Here is a 16,654-nt window from a genome sequence, read left to right on the forward strand (position 1 = left end):
TGGAGAGGACATTGGTTTGTTCCTGGTTAACTTTGAGCGAACGTGCGAGAAGCAGGGGTTCTCTCGGGAAACGTGGCCACAGCGCTTGCTCACTTTGTTACCCGGCGAGGCGGCCGACGTAGTCGCTCGCTTGGAGAGAGAGGAGGCAGAGGATTTCGACAAAGTGAAATCGAGTCTGCTAAAAAAGTACAGGCTGTCAGCGGAGGCGTTCCGTCGGAAGTTTCGGGAAAATGAGAAAGGCAAAAGTGAGTCATATACAGAGTTTGCCTACAGGCTTATGTCAAACATGCAGGAGTGGCTCAAAGAAGAGAAAGCGTTTGGTGACCACGAGAAAGTTCTGCAGTGTTTCGGGCTAGAACAGTTTTATAGTCGGTTACCTGAGAACGTGCGGTACTGGGTCTTGGATAGGCCAGACGTTAGTACGGTGGCTAGAGCCGCTGAGCTAGCCGAGGAGTTTGTGACGCGTCGGGCTCGCGGAGCAAAGGACGGTCAAAAGGGTGAATTTGGCTCCAAGTTTGAGAGGCCGAAGTTCACACCCATGAGAAAGCGGTTCGAGACGAGGCAAGCGCGCGTGTGTTATACGTGCCAGAAGCCGGGTCACTTTTCCGCGCAGTGTCCGACCGAACGTAAGGAGACGGCGGCAACCGAAGCCGAACGCAGAAAGCGGTTCGAGACGAGGCAAGCGCGCGTTTGTTATACGTGCCAGAAGCCGGGTCACTTTTCGGCGCAGTGTCCAGAAACAAAAACAAAAGTCGTGTTTTTGTCTTTATGCAGCACTGACGAGAACATGAAGCTTCTCGAGCCTTACATGCGAGACCTCCTCGTGAACGGGAAAGAGTGCCGAGTGCTTCGCGATTCCGCAGCTACAATGGATGTAGTTCACCCCTCTTACGTAGAACCCGATATGTTCACGGGCGAGTGCGCATGGATCAAGCAAGCAGTGGAAGCTCATAGCGTGTGTCTGCCCGTAGCAAAAGTGCTTATTGAAGGACCTTTCGGAGCGCTTGAGACGGAGGCCGCAGTGTCATCTGTGCTGCCCCCCCAGTACCCGTACCTATTTTCGAACAGGTCCGATCACCTCCCGCGCGAGAAGGGGCTTTTGTTTGGTGAGGCTAGCGTTCAGGCCTTAACCAGATCGAAGGTTCGGGAGCTCGCTGCAAAGGCGGTAGTTGCGGGACCGACGTTGTCGAACAATGAAAAAGGGTCAGAGGCGCAGCAAGCTGATATTCAGAGCACGCCCGAACTGAATAAAATTGAGCCTGTAGCGTTAAAGGCACCAGATACTGGAGAGGAAATTCCCGATGCGGGAAAGTTAGAAGAGCTATCTGCAGATTTGCTCATCGCGCCTACGTCAGACGGACTTAATAGGTTGCTAAAAGTCAGCCGGGCGGCTTTGATAGCCGAGCAAAAGAAGGATGGCAGCCTAGAAAACATACGCTGCATTGTCAAGGAAGGTGTCGCCAAGAAAAATGCTCGCTTTGTGGAAAGAGGTGGGGTCCTGTACCGAAAGTATCTAGACCGCAGAGGAGTGGAGTTCGATCAGCTGATCGTGCCTCAGTGCTACCGTCAGGATCTGTTGCGCTTGTCGCATGGGGGTTCGTGGTCCGGACACCTAGGAGTTAAGAAAACTAAGGACCGTCTCTTGCAAGAGTACTATTGGCCAGGGTGTTTTCGGGACGCAGACCACTTTGTGAAGACATGTGACACCTGTCAGCGGGTGGGCAAACCAGGGGACAAATCGAGGGCGCCGTTGAAGTTGGTACCTATCATTACGGAGCCTTTCAGACGGCTCGTTATTGATACAGTGGGACCTCTGCCGGTAACAACCACGGGGTACAGACACATTTTGACTGTGATCTGCCCAGCGACAAAGTTCCCTGAAGCAGTGCCGCTTAAAGAACTAAGCTCAGTTGAGATAGTCAATGCACTACTGTCCATATTTGCGCGAGTTGGTTTTCCTGCGGAAATCCAATCAGATCAGGGCACAGTGTTTACTAGCGCTTTGACGACAGCCTTTCTCGAAAGGTGCGGGGTAAAGCTGTTACACAGCTCAGTGCACCACCCCCAGTCGAATTCCGTTGAGAAGCTCCACTCCGTCATGAAGCGCGTGTTGAGAGCATTGTGGTTTGAACAACAAACTGACTGGGAGCTGTGTCTGCCTGGGGTGACGTTGGCATTAAAGACCGCGCCGCATGCGGCTACGGGGTTTTCGCCAGCTGAGCTAGTGTACGGTCGCTCGCTGCGATCTCCGCTTCGCATGCTTCGAAACGGATCACTGCCCTCTCCAATGGCTGCGGACCATATCTCCCAAAAATGGCCGCCTCCTGCGCTGGAGCCTCGCTTTGCAACAATATTCCTTTGAGGTGCGTTACAAAAAGGGGAGTCTCAACGGTAACGCCGATGGCTTAAGTCGAAGCCCCTAACGTGGGAATCAGCCTCAAAATTGTTTGTTACTGATGTTTTTCTTCCTGAGGCAGGATTTTTAACATATTGCTTTTGTGTAGTGTTTCAAAGTGATGATGTGCTTTCTAGTGCAATTTTCCGATTTGTGGACGCGTTCTGAGTGCTGCTAAACTACTGTAAGGAACTAGGCAGTAGTATAATAGGGGAAAGAGCCTGGCAGGGCTTAGTGAGGGTTGTGCCGTGCTTGCTGACTGAGCGGTTGAGTTTCGGCGTAGTTCTAACGCTTGCCGGGAACGAGAACAAAAATGTCAACTCTCCCGAAGTCACTTTGCAGTGTCCTGTGTGAACCTGAACGAGAGAACGAGGCCTTCTCTGTGCGCTGCGCTCAAGAAACGCCGAAGGACGACCGACTTCGGTTATGAGCATCATCAAGCGACATCCCTCCGGACAGCGGATGCAGTCCCCTGACCATCGGGATCTCCTTCCCCCGGCGGGGCGGTCTGTTAGTTTCGCCTACGACGCGCGGTATAGCCGGCGCGGATGCAACGGACGCCGGGGCTTCGTTCCAAGCAGCGGACATTTTGGCCCGTTCAGCGCCGCCGATACGCCTCCCCGCCAAGCGCGTCCAGGCGTGTTTCAGTGCCCCGTGTCTTCGTGTGTGCGTGTGTGTGTGCCACGCTTGTCAAAGCGCAGCAGCCGGGGAGAGGAGCTCCCCAAGTGTGAAGCGAGGAGGTCTGTCCGGAGCCCGGCCGGCGGATGCGTCACTACACTCGTCTCAACTTGTCTCTCAGCGTGTCCGTGCCCAGTCACGTGCGCATCTGACGAGACGTTCCTCCTTGCCCTCAGCTGCGAGACTATAAAAGCAGCTGCCCCCGGACGCCAGGAGAGAGGCTCCGATTTCTTCTGTCGAGTTACGTGCTCTCCCGTCTCTCACTTCGGTCGACCTGACCGCCCGCTCTTTTGCGATGTTAGAATAAACCAGTTGTTCTGTTACCAGTCGACTCATGCTTTGCCGGGACCTTCGGATGCTTCCAGTGCCCCAGGCCGCCAGGCCAACGCTACCCTTGGGGCTTGCGACCCATTTGCAACAACGGGCGTCAGCACTGAGGTTCCAACAACTCGTGCCAGCGGTGCGATTTACAACAGCATACTGACTGCACAAAACACTGATGACACCTCTTCACCTTCCCCACAATGCACTCACACCATCTACACTTTCCATAAGCAAAAAGTGAGATAAAAATTCAATTACAGTTTCATTGACTCAGTACTTGCTGCTTCTGAAGCGGGCATCGAAGCAATCGTGGTATACGCTGCTACATGCATAGGTCTTGCATGATGCAGGTCCTGCTATGCACTGCACACAGGGCACACGTTGCAAACAGATAATTTATTTTTGCAGTGCTCAACTATAACGACACACTGACTCAAATATGACTGCGTTGCCACGTATGCTTCAGTGCGTCAGTGTTCTTAATTGCTACACGAGCGATTTATCCCCAACTAGCCCAAAAGACGGTCGCACTTGAAAGAAGTGAGTGAATGAGTACAGTGAACTTGTACTGAACTGGATTCACATGCCGAATAAAAGAGCGCAGTGTCATCTGAAACAGGCGGCACGGCTGATTATGTAAGTACTTCCAATAGTTCAGCTACTAGTGTAGTTCGCTTTCGGAAGTTATCTTTACCACTGGAAACAGCGCAGAGCTTGCCCGTTAAACTTGAGTCAACCGACACCACACGAAACACGCCGCGTTTGACCAACCCAACTTCCACACGGTTCATTCACCACATCACAGGTCACACGAAGTCAAGAGTGCCATATTTTAAATCACTGCAGCACCAAACGGACCTGAAAATTCATTTCCTTCGACAGATTTCTCAGGTGAGTTCGTTCACTCGCCAGTTACGAACTCGATGGACGCGCTAGGCCTACGCGTAACGTAAACAACATCGGCGATAGGCGAGTGTTGATTATCCAGACTTCGGAGCTCGTAAACGTGTTTCCATTCGTTTTGAGCACAACAAAATGCACATACAACAAGCACAGACGTTGCGGCAATCGTGATTCGGTGGGCTGTTTTAGCAGACGATCGTACCGAGCCCGGCGGAACCCAGTGGGCAGGTTGGATTAGTCGGCGTCGTTCGAAGTCGCTTCGGATCCACATCGCACTGCCACAACTCACGGTCGTCGGTCGATCGGTCGTGTCGTTGTCGGCCTACTATTACAACACTGTCTTTCAGGAGCACTGTCGCGCGCGTCGTGCGTCCAAAAAGACTCGGACGATCGTTGGTGCCGGGCGCCTTCGTACGGTCGGCCATTGCAGGCCTAGCAGCCGGAGGCTCCGCAGCCTTCGATTGGTTGACGCCTGCGAGGCGTCGCAGCCTCTCATTGGTGGACGCCGGCGCAGCTTCGCCGCGCGTCAGCAAACTTCTAGCATCGGCAGTAGACATAATCGCTGCGCGACGTTCCGCTTCGCCGAGATCCCGACCGACGCTTTGACGCATTTGACCCTTCGGCGCGCGCCGAAGCTTTCCAGCGCGTGCCAGTGGTTGGGGCATAACAAGATCACGCTCGACCGACGCTCGCAACCGACGACGTCTCTATGCAAGCAGAATAGCGCAGTGGCAAACACGTCGTGTTAAGCAGCCCTCCCTCTCTGGCGGGAACACGCAGCAAGCCGCGTAGCAACAGCGCAAACACGTGTAATGCCCCAACCACTGGCACGCGCTGGAAAGCTTCGGCGCGCGCCGGAGGGTCAAATGCGTCAAAGCGTCGGTCGGGATCTCGGCGAAGCGGAACGTCGCGCAGCGATTATGTCTACTGCCGATGCTAGAAGTTTGCCGACGCGCGGCGAAGCTGCGCCGGCGTCCACCAATGAGAGGCTGCGACGCCTCGCAGGCGTCAACCAATCGAAGGCTGCGGAGCCTCCGGCTGCTAGGCCTGTAATGGCCGACCGTACGAAGGCGCCCGGCACCAACGATCGTCCGAGTTTTTTTGGACGCACGACGCGCGCGACAGTGCTCCTGAAAGACAGTGTTGTAATAGTAGGCCGACAACGACACGACCGACCGACGACCGTGAGTTGTGGCAGTGCGACGTGGATCCGAAGCGACTTCGAACGACGCCGACTAATCCAACCTGCCCACTGGGTTCCGCCGGGCTCGGTACGATCGTCTGCTAAAACAGCCCACCGAATCACGATTGCTGCAACGTCTGTGCTTGTTGTATGTGCATGTTCTTGTGCTCAAAACGAATGGAAACACGTTTACGAGCTCCGAAGTCTGGATAATCAACACTCGCCTATCGCCGATGTTGTTTACGTTACGCGTAGGCCTAGCGCGTCCATCGAGTTCGTAACTGGCGAGTGAACGAACTCATCATAGAAATCTGTCGAAGGAAATGAATTTTCAGGTCCGTTTGGTGCTGCAGTGATTTAAAATATGGCACTCTTGACTTCGTGTGACCTGTGATGTGGTGAATGAACCGTGTGGAAGTTGGGTTGGTCAAACGCGGCGTGTTTCGTGTGGTGTCGGTTGACTCAAGTTTAACGGGCAAGCTCTGCGCTGTTTCCAGTGGTAAAGATAGCTTCCGAAAGCGAACTACACTAGTAGCCGAACTATTGGAAGTACTTACATAATCAGCCGTGCCGCATGTTTCAGATGACACTGCGCTCTTTTATTCGGCATGTGAATCCAGTTCAGTACAAGTTCACTGTACTCATTCACTTACTTCTTTCAAGTGCGACCGTCTTTTGGGCTAGTTGGGGATAAATCGCTCGTGTAGCAATTAAGAACACTGACGCACTGAAGCATACGTGGCAACGCAGTCATATTTGAGTCAGTGTGTCGTTATAGTTGAGCACTGCAAAAATAAATTATCTGTTTGCAACGTGTGCCCTGTGTGCAGTGCATAGCAGGACCTGCATCATGCAAGACCTATGCATGTAGCAGCGTATACCACGATTGCTTCGATGCCCGCTTCAGAAGCAGCAAGTACTGAGTCAATGAAACTGTAATTGAATTTTTATCTCACTTTTTGCTTATGGAAAGTGTAGATGGTGTGAGTGCATTGTGGGGAAGGTGAAGAGGTGTCATCAGTGTTTTGTGCAGTCAGTATGCTTAAACTGCTGGAATCCCTTCAGCCTCTACTAAAATGTTTCTTGCTGCGATACTATAAATTGTGGTCAGGACAAAGATGTACTCAAAACCAAGTTACTAATGCATCTGCCCAGAATGTGTTTGATTAACAAGTTAACGCTTCCACAACAACAATATGCCGATGAACAGCATATGTGCTTACAATAAATACATTCCGTAAAGGCGAACGACTGGGCCTACAATATAAAACTTTGTAGTAGCACCGTAAGAAGTGCTGCCATGCGTATCAGCCACAACGAAACTGCTGCACGTCCAACCTTCTTCCTTGGAGGCACTTCTATAAAGACTGTTCGGGCCCTTCTCATTCTGGGTGTAGCATTTAGCTGTTCTCTCAACTTTTCCAGATATGTCACCAGCACTGTATGTAAGCACCGGCCCTTTCTTGGGTTTGTGTCCCGTGTCTCCCTTCCCTGATGACCTAAGGTTTTCCGAGCACTCTACGCTTCTATCATTCTGTCACGACTTGAGTACTGCTCATCAGTATAGTTCCCGTACCAAACTCGCGACGCTAACAAACTTAAGCTTGTTCTGCGCCGGACAATACGCACCCTTTACTCCCGTCTTTTCGGTTGTCACAAGCTCATGCCAGCCTTCGAGGATTGCCTCAAACCCCTCAAGTAGCACACCCTGCAATACCAACACAACATTGCACTACTCTATACTGCAGGGTGTTTGACGTCTCTCTGAACAGCACTAATCTTTCTTCAGTTCGTCTGAACAAGTGGTCAGCACAGCCTGAGCCCTCATCACGCCTGTATGGCCCGACACCACAACTCCATGATTATATCTGGCAAGCAGAGCTTTCTCCCCACCCCCCTGGCGATTTGGATTCTCCTTCCTTGGAACCAGACTTCATTGGCACTCCTGTGTGTTGTGCACCTGTCGAGTGTGTGCGTGTGTGCCGTGCTGTGTTATTGAGCAAGTGTGTGTGCACGTGGAGGGGAAGGAAGTGTCTTCTGCATCCTGCAAATTCCTGCTTTAGATGGCTGGTTATCAGATGCTCTAACATGCAGGCATCAGCCTTCTTTTTAGTCTAGTGTGCCAAGTTACCACTAAGATTATTATTATTATTATTATTATTATTATCATTATTATTATTATCTTCAATAGTTCCCTAAAGTCTAGTACCTTTTCTAGCGCTCGGAAGGTAGCATGAACATTGCCCATGCACAAATCAGGTGCTAGATGTGCAGTTACTAACTGCCGACCTATAGATATCCTCTTCAGTGCGTCAGGTGTTTGAATCGATATGGGATTCCTCGCTTTCTGTTAGTGCTAAGAGCATTTTATTAAATGAACAGCATGACTTTGTGTGCCAACATTTCAGACTTTCAGACTATTTCAGACTGTCAACATTGTTCACTACTGCATCGAATTCCAAAAAGACATTTTCTCACTCTCGAACTGGTGCAGAAACAATAAGTACTCTTAAATGCTTCCAACACTATTGCATTAAGTTATATGCACAAAACGCACCATGTGAAATTTTGATACACCCTATATGATGCTCCACTCCTTAGGGTCGATGAAATGAAAGATTTTGGTGTGTACTTCGACAAAATGCTAAGCTTCTCTTCACATAGATAATTACACAAGATGCCCTTCACGCTCTTGGAATTGCATGACGTATATTGCATGATTTCCACTCACCTGTTGTGTTTCTGAAATTCTGCTGTGTGCCTCCAACTACTAGAGTATGCCTCTGTAGGAGGGGGGTGCAATGAGCAAAAGTAATTCTGACCTCATTGAACGCATTCAGAATACATTGATGTCTATCTTCAAGCACCACTTTTGCCATTCTGGCGACCACAGTTGAGCCTTTGTTCCTGCACCTTTTGTTCCTGTATAAGGTGGTCCATGACATTATACATTCCTTAAAGCTTCTTGATCATATGCATTTGTTTGTGCCGCAACAGTATACCAGGTAGCATTCCACATTCGTTGCCTGGGCTTGTTACAAGATTGTGCTAATAAGACTCGACTCCAAAACATACTTCAGAGTTCATTTCCTGTGTTTTGTGTATCTGTAGATAATCACGTAGGATTAACTCCCTTTTACTTTTCCGCGTTTCCTTTTTTTCCTATTTGTTTCTCTATCTTCCATTTTTTTGTCTACTGCATTCATGTTTTCTCTACATTTTGTCTCACATAGTGCTCGTTAAGTGCACCAGTACAAAGGCTCTCTAGCTGTTCCTGGGCAATACAATAAATATTTCAATGATTGACTATTATCGTAGTATAAAATTGGGCTTTTTAAGTATGTACTAGTATACTATTTTAGTGCAGTAGCTTTCGTGCAATTAAGTCCACTGGGGATATCAGGCGGTCACTCAGTCTGGATCACAGACGCTGACTCAATCCGGTATCTTTCAAATATCGCAGCAGCGCTTTTGTGGCCTTTTGTAGCTGCGATATGCGAGGCCATGGTCCCAAGATCTTGTTCAAGGTGAACGGCTTTCCATATAGCTGGTTGAGAGCTCTGCAGAGGTCTTGCCTTTCATCTTCAAAAGATGGGCAGTAGCACATTAGGTGTTCTATGGTTTCCTCGACACCGCAGGCATTGCACTCGGCGCTATCAGCCATTCCAATCAAAAATGCATATGCACTGGTGAATGCGACGCCCAAACGTAAGCGGCACAGCACTGTTTCCTCATTTCGCAGAAGACCCGGTAACAGCCGCAGTTGCATAGAGGGATCGAGGGAATGCAATCGATGTTGAGTGAATTCAGGTGTGTGCCACTTTTCCAATGTCAAAAGAGTGTGCTAACTTGCCTAAGTGTTGGGCTGTGTCGGTCCGCGATAAAGGTACAGAAACAAGGGTTGCTCCTTCGTGGGCTTTCCTTGCAGCTTCGTCAGCGAGGTCGTTGCCGGAGATACCGCAATGACCAGGCAGCCACTGAAACACGACGTCGTGTCCTTTCATGATCATGTGATGGTGCATTTCTCGTATCTCCGACACGAGTTGTTCACATGACCCGCGACGAAGAAATGACAGAAGGCATTGTAAGACCGCCTTTGAATCGCAGAATATTGCCCACCGATTAGCCGGTTGGTTATTAATATAATCAACGGCACCTCGGAGGGCAACAAGCTCCGAACCGGTCGATGTTGTCAAGTGAGAAATCTTGTATTGGATGCTTAGTGATCGTGATGGTATAACCACTGCGCTGGTGGAGCTGGTCTGAGTGGAACAACCATCCGTATATATGTGGACTCGATCAAAGTAGAAAGTGTGCAAACAATCCAGAGCTGCTTGCTTCAAGGCCAAGGTAGGCAGGACGGTCTTCTTTCTTATCCCTTGAACCGTAAGACGCACTTGAGGTTGTTTTAAACACCACAAAGCTGAGGTTGAACGTGCTGAGGATGTGAAGCCCGATGGTAAGGAGGCACGATGGATGCTGACCTTGTTGGAGAAGGACGCCTGTGGTCGTCGTTCTGGCATGAATTAAGAAAGTGCAATAATATGCTATGTGCCTGATCATATGCATTGTGCTATTCATTTCTTCTGAGTTTTAATAATGGCTGGCTACTGTATGCAGTGTTGTGCAATAAAATAAAATGCCACAGCAATTATTGCGTGCCTCGCAGAACAAATTGAATATATCTTTCTCAGTCAAAACATCATAGCAGGCTGAAAACAATAAACTGCAATTTTTTTTTGTGGTGACGAAGCGTATAAATTGTGAAAATAACCTGTTTATATATTTCTTATACTATGCAAATGAGCTGCTCCCATACATTCGAATAAGTGCTTCAATAGTACGACTTGGCAAAGGGCAACGAAAGACTCCTATTAAAACCTTCTAATTCTCAAGCTTGTATTATCTGACGGTATGTCATTTCATTAATGTAAAGAAAGGCAAACTTGATATGTGGAAACCAGTTACAATAGAACATGGCCTTCACACTGTGAAAATGTTTTGTAGCAATACACTCAATTTGAAGGCCTCCAGATGCGGTGTTGATGCATAAAAACAACCTAGAATAATAGAGATGCTCCATGGGCTAGATTTGGCAGAATCAAGAATTGGGGAGAGACAAGATACGAATTACATACATTTTAGCTATTGTAGTTTTTTTTTTTGAGTGCTACAGGTGTTTCAATTCTGTTTTGCTGATTTTCTCAAAACCCACTTGTTCACGTTTCTCTCATGCACCAACAAGCATAATTATATTGACACGGATGCTTTATCTGTATCCGGTTATCGTATTTCACCGGCTAAAAAATGTTAAACGTTATCGCTCGGTGCAGGATGCGCCTGAACGTATCGGAAGTTTCGCGAATGTTATCGATGGTTCTGTCTGTTGTCGACGAACCTTGCTAATCTGATTGCATACGCGACACGAATTGTGTTGTAGTTTCTGGAAGGCGCGCGGGCACCAGCGAATAGGCTGTAACTTTCGACGACTGCCGTATGCAAACCGACGCGCTTGACCTGCAGATGAGATTTTCTACGATTGCCGACATTGCTCGCCGCTATCGTTGCGATTGAGCCGGCACTATTCATTTACCGTCACTACTACGTGGCAATATTTCCAGCACAGATTTTTTTTCAGTTATACATTGCACGCCTAATTCTTATATAGTTGGCCGTGCAATAAGCTACCAAAAAATGAAATAGTGCAACAGTTTTTGATATATGGCATCGTCGTGCAGGTGTTTGCAAAGCGATCTTGCAGACAGACGACGCGCGAGCGCTGATGTCGATATTTTGTACACTATTGTTACTTCAAAAATAAAAACAAACTGTTGCGGCAGGTGTATATTCATTATTCAAACGTGTTTTTTATATCTAAAAGCACATACAGATCACTAACTTATTGTTTCAAGCTTAGTTTACAGCAGGCTGTTTTAGGCCGGACTTTGACGGATGAAGATGGAATCGTCCAGCAACAGTGCGCCGCAGCCGAGGAGCGAGCTTCGGCGCGCGTCGGAGCTTGTCTCCAGTGGTTGCGCGCCCTTTCCCTGCAGCCGAAGCGAAGCGACGCGTTCGCTTGCCAGCGCGCGCCGAAGCTTTCGGCGCGTGCCAGTGGTTGGGGCATTAGAGCGCCGGCGACTCTGCGTACCGCACGCACCTGCTAATTCGCTACTGAGCGTGATCTTGTTAAGTGGATGAGCTGCGGGGGGGGGAAGTGTGTCTTTTCTTCGCAACTCACGACCGTCATTTCGCGGTATGGAAGCGGTCGGTCTCACGTGCGTGCCGTCGCGAACCCCCCCATATTTGGAAGGGTCACCCCTCGGAGACATCGCGAATACTGCGAACGGAAAGGTAGAAAATGCAGAAATAAAGAAATAAAGAAATGAAAAAATAGAGAGATAAATAAATAATGATATAATAATAAAGTTTGTTACCACCCAGAGACATCGCTAATAATTGCCAAGTTAAGAAAAGCAAAAATAAAGAAAAATAAGAAGAAAAATGAATGGTTCAATGCCACGTGTCCACGTGTGGATCACGCCATCGGGCGCGACAACACGGCGCCACTGCAACCAGTATGCCACTCGGAGATATCGCCAGTTTGGCTAATGTAAAGTAAAGAAGAGAAATAAGGCAAAAGTAAATAAAAATTGGAAGAGGAAGAATGGTTCAATGCCACGTGTGCCCACGTGTGGATCACGCCATCGGGCGCGACAACACGGCGCCGCTGCATCCGATTATGCACCGGGAGATGTCACGGCCACGGTCGGCTAATTTGCATTACGTCGCGCATGCAGCATTGTGTAATAGTAAAGAATTATAATTAAATAATAAAAAAAGCCACCCATCACGCCATCGTGACAGGCGCGACAGGCGCGACAACGTGGCGCCACTGCTTAATTTACATCATGACGGGTCAAGTATGCAGTATGCAGTAAATATGTAGTAAATATGCAGTAAAGTGAGTGTCGTTGAGTGCGCCTGTACGTGCGCCTGTACAAAAGGGACCTCGATGCAGCGAATCTGCATTCAGCAGCTATTCACCAAGCGACTGCGACTGCTCTGCGACAGCGAATCTGCAGTTAGCGGCCCTTCGCCAAACGGTTAAAAACTGCGACTATCTGCGGCTTAAACACCACGGCACGGCGATGGCATGGGTCGAATACATGCACCGCCGGAAGGCGAAGCAGCAATACTTGAACATGGTGGACCGCATGTTTGCCGCCTCTCCCGAAAACACAACGACGGCAGCGGACGGTGAGCAGCAGCAACTGCCCGCGCTCACGGAAGATGACGCGCGACACTTGGCGCTCTTCTTCGGTGTCGTGGACTGCGCCGCGGAATATTTAACATGCAACCCGCCACCTAGAGGTGAACCGTCACCCGGTGCGATGTTGATGCCCGGTTCACTCGTCGCAAGCCAGGTGGCCGAGCGTCTGTATTCGATGGTACAGTTTGACGAGAAGAAGAAGGAGGTGTGCCACACGGTCGCCGGCGAGTTTCCAGCCGTGCGCCGTCCGTCTGCGGCTGAATATTACAGTTGGCTCAAGTACTTTCTTCGTTGGGTCGGTGAGCTGAACGACGTTGAGACAGTGCGAATCCTCGACGGTTGGTGCTACGATGCCGAAGAATAAAAATTTTGTATGTTGTCCTCCCTGACTGGGGGTCAGTCTTTAACCGTGTCGTTGCTGCATCGTTACTGTATGTTTCCGGTACCACCCGGAGACGTCGCGACTTTTGGCGCCAAACCGTGCAATAGTTCACTGCCACTGCCATACCTCTATATTTCCGGTACCACCCGGAGACATCGCAACTTTTTTTCACTGCTGTATGATTGAAATTTCACTGACTGTGCATGCAGAAAATGGCGGCAGAAAGCCGCGAGAAAGATCGCGAGAACAAATCGCGAGAAAGAGCGTAGAAGCGGCGAAGAAAGCGCGCCCGAGAGAAAACGGAAAGAGAGAGAGAGAAGTGGTTCTTGAAGGGAGAAGGAAAGGTTGACGCTGTTTTCTGCAGCCCTTGCGGGAGCACGGCTCAGCGTCAATAGGGGGGGGGCAGAGAGTGGGAGCAAAGGAGATAGGAGAGTAGAGGGTTAAAGTGACGCCATGGGCAGCGGCTGAGCAGTCCGGCAGGAAGGGCCCATTGGGTCCGGTAGGAGTGGTGATCGGGTGAAAGGCCAGGGGGCGGTGATCCAGCAGGAGCCAGATGATTGGGGCAGGTCGAGTAGCCTGTAGTGGTTTGGATAGCCGTGAGGCTACCCGTCTTTGCAGAAAATCTAGAGTCCTAGTCCGGTAGGAGTGGTGATCGGGTGAAAGGCCAGGGGCCGGTGATCCAGCAGGAGCCAGATGATTGGGGCAGGTTGAGTAGCCTGTAGTGGTTTGGATAGCCGTGAGGCTATCCGTCTTTGCAGAAAATCCTAGAGTCTCGCCGAGAGCCCCGACGAGTCGAGGTACTCGACGACACTTAGGAGGGCTGGTAGCTCGCTACGACCAGGGAAGAGGATGTCTTCCTGCCGTGCAGAAGGAAGCCCCAGGCGTCGGAACTCCTGCAGGAGACGGTCACGCTGCTGCAGGTAAGCAGGGCAGGCCAGTAGGAGGTGCTCCAGGGTCTCGGGCTCCCCACAGGAGGCACAGGCTGGAGAGGCGATGAGGCCATGACGGTGGCGGCGAGCACCCGTCCAACAGCAGCCAATCCTCAGTCGCAGAAGGAGGGAGGTCTCCCTGCGTGCGAGGCCGCGCTGTGGAAGTGGTCGCGGAGGGCAGCCCAAGGACGTCCGCTTGTCCGGATGGCAGGCCAGCAGATGGCGCCGAAGCCTGTGGCTTGTTAAATCATTGGCTGTCACAGCCAGGCTAGGCGGGACCGCGCAGTGGTTGGCACGCTTTGCCAGTGCATCTGCTTCCTCGTTGCCCAGTATCCCTACGTGGGCTGGAAGCCAGTGCAGGGACACTGAGCAGCCCGCCTCCTGGAGCGCCATCAGCCTTGTCGAGAGCAGGGCAACCCCGAGGCTGGCCCTTTCTGGCCTCTGCAGGCTGAGAAGTGCCGCCCTGGAATCGCAGTAGATGGTCACTGGGGTCACCGGCAGCTCCTCTGCGAGTAAGTCTACAGCCGGGTGAAGGCCTGCTACCTCTGCCGCTGTTGACGTCGCATGGTCGGGGAGGCGACACTGCTTGCGCTTCCGCAAAGTGGGCACCACGCAGGCCGCAGTCGACGAGCCTGTGTCTGGCATCACCGAGCCGTCAACGTAGATCTGCAGGTTTCCTCCGTGGTCCTCATGCAGGAGGGAGGCAGCCGTCTGTTGAAGGGCACAAGTCGGGGAGCGCCGTTTGGAAACGCTGGGCAGCTCTGTGGTGATGGGTATGGGTGGTCTCTGGGGAGGAGGCAGCTGTGCGTTGTTCGCTGGAGGCCTCCCGATCACCTCCTCGTACAGCCCACAGAGTCTGCCCATCTGTGAATGGGGCCGCGAGCGCAGTCTGGAGAGCAGGGCACTGCCGTCTGGTCCATGGTGGAGGCGGTCAACATGGCGTAGCCCCTGCTGCAGGAGGAGGAGTGACAGGGGCCGTGCTCCTGCCTCGGCCAAGGTTGCAGCGACTTGGGAACTGCGGGGAGCGCCCAGGCAGAGCCTAATCGCGGCCCGATGCTGCAGCTCCAGCTTCTTGAGACGGGCAGGTGGTAGTGCCACGAGTGGGAGGGCGTACCGCAGGCGTGAGGTAGCTGCTGCGTCGTACAGCCGCAATGCCCACCCAGTGGTACAGCCCTGTCCTCGGGCAAGAAGCTGGGAGACTGCCTTGCGGACCCGGAGGACCTGCACCTGCAGGATCTTGACAGCAGGCAGCCAGGACAGTCGGTGATCAATGCGCAGCCCCAGGTACGTCACTGCAGTGCTCCAGGGTAGCTGGACGCCTTCCAGGTGCAGCCGGGGTGCTGTGCGGCGGGCGGCTGCTCTTGGGTGGAGCAGCATGGCCTCCGTCTTCCTTGCCGAGATGGCAAGGCCAATGCTGCTCAGGTAAGCAGTGGCGGTGTCGAGAGCTGTTTGCAGGGCCGAGCGTGCGCTGCGGTGGTTGTGTGGTGGGCTTCGCACCCACAGGGCGATGTCGTCCGCGTAGATGGAGGCGCTCACCGGATAGTCAGGGTCGATCGGCAGGGCAGCAGGAAGCCGGGCCAGGGCCAGGTTCAACAGGAAGGGGCTCACCACTGACCCTTGTGGGACGCCCGCTGCCACCGGCCGAGGGGAGCTCCTCGATTGGCCCACTCGTACCCTGAGGGTGCATTCCTCCAGGAACGACGAGATGAACCGCCGCAGATTCCCGTTGATGCCAAGTAGGTCCAGGGCCTGCTGAACGACTGGGTGGGGCAGGCCATCGAAGGCCCCCTTGATATCGATAAGCACCAGGAGCACGGCGTCACCGCAGGCCTTGGCCTCTTCCAGCGTGGAGACCACATCCGCGATGGAGTCCGCGGTGCACCGGCGCCGCCGGAACCCCGTCTGCTCGTCGGCCAGGAAGCCACGGGCACGGGCCACCCAGTCCAGTCGGACCAAAGCAATGGCCTCCATCACCTTGCAGGCGGCGGAAGTGAGGGAGACCGGCCGGTAGGAGCTCACGTTTCCAGCCGGCTTTCCGGCCTTCAGGATGGGGGCCACGATGGCTGTGCGCCATGACTCCGGCACCTGCCCTGACCGCCAGATGTCATTGTAGCAGTCGAGCAGGCGCTGCTGCTCGCTGGCGGCCAGGTTGCGGAGCATTTGGGTCGTCACTCCGTCGGCTCCTGGTGCGCTGCAGCGCTTCCCCCTCTTCAGGGCACATAGACCAGGAAGAAAACGCGCGTTCGCGCGCTCTCGCTGAAACGGGAAGAAAACAGATGCGCGTGGGTTTGCGTTGGCCGCGCCCATAGTCGCGCTGTTTGCGAGAGAGACAGGAGGCTCCTCCCGGTGAAAACAGATGCGCGTTACGCGAGACGAAAGAGCAGAGACCCGCGGGGGGTAAATTGGATAAGATGATGCGGCACACGGAGGAGCGTAACCAACGCGCGCAACCACGCGCTTAGAAAGAGAGCAGCGACCGCAAAAAAAACAGATGTTGTGTGTGTGCACGCGCCTGCTTTTTGGCTACAGTAGTTGGCGGGAAAACCGCGGCTCCTCAAGAGACTGCTTATACAAAAAGAGACGATGTATT

At 52.0% G+C, this 16,654-nt stretch overlaps 1 protein-coding gene across 1 annotated transcript; it reads right to left on the reverse strand.

Moving 5' to 3' along the window:
* Positions 1-13,766: 13,766 nt before the first annotated feature.
* On the reverse strand, positions 13,767-16,224 carry LOC126545628 (uncharacterized). The gene is made up of 2 exons (XM_050193586.1): positions 13,937-16,224; positions 13,767-13,851 (listed from the first exon to the last, which is right to left on the reverse strand). The coding sequence occupies exons 1-2, from the start codon at positions 16,222-16,224 to the stop codon at positions 13,767-13,769; spliced, it is 2,373 nt and encodes a 790-aa protein (XP_050049543.1).
* Positions 16,225-16,654: the final 430 nt, after the last annotated feature.

Source organism: Dermacentor andersoni, unplaced genomic scaffold (genome assembly GCF_023375885.2).
Source record: "Dermacentor andersoni unplaced genomic scaffold, qqDerAnde1_hic_scaffold ctg00000050.1, whole genome shotgun sequence".
Classification (NCBI taxonomy): domain Eukaryota; kingdom Metazoa; phylum Arthropoda; class Arachnida; order Ixodida; family Ixodidae; genus Dermacentor; species Dermacentor andersoni.

Bases quoted from the DNA above. Each gene is read 5' to 3' on its own strand.
- LOC126545628 (XM_050193586.1), bottom strand. From the start codon at position 16,224: ATGCTCCGCAACCTGGCCGCCAGCGAGCAGCAGCGCCTGCTCGACTGC. The intron at 13,852-13,936 runs GTACCTCGACTC...AAACCACTACAG, and splicing joins GCCCTCCTAAGTGTCGTCGA to GCTACTCAACCTGCCCCAAT.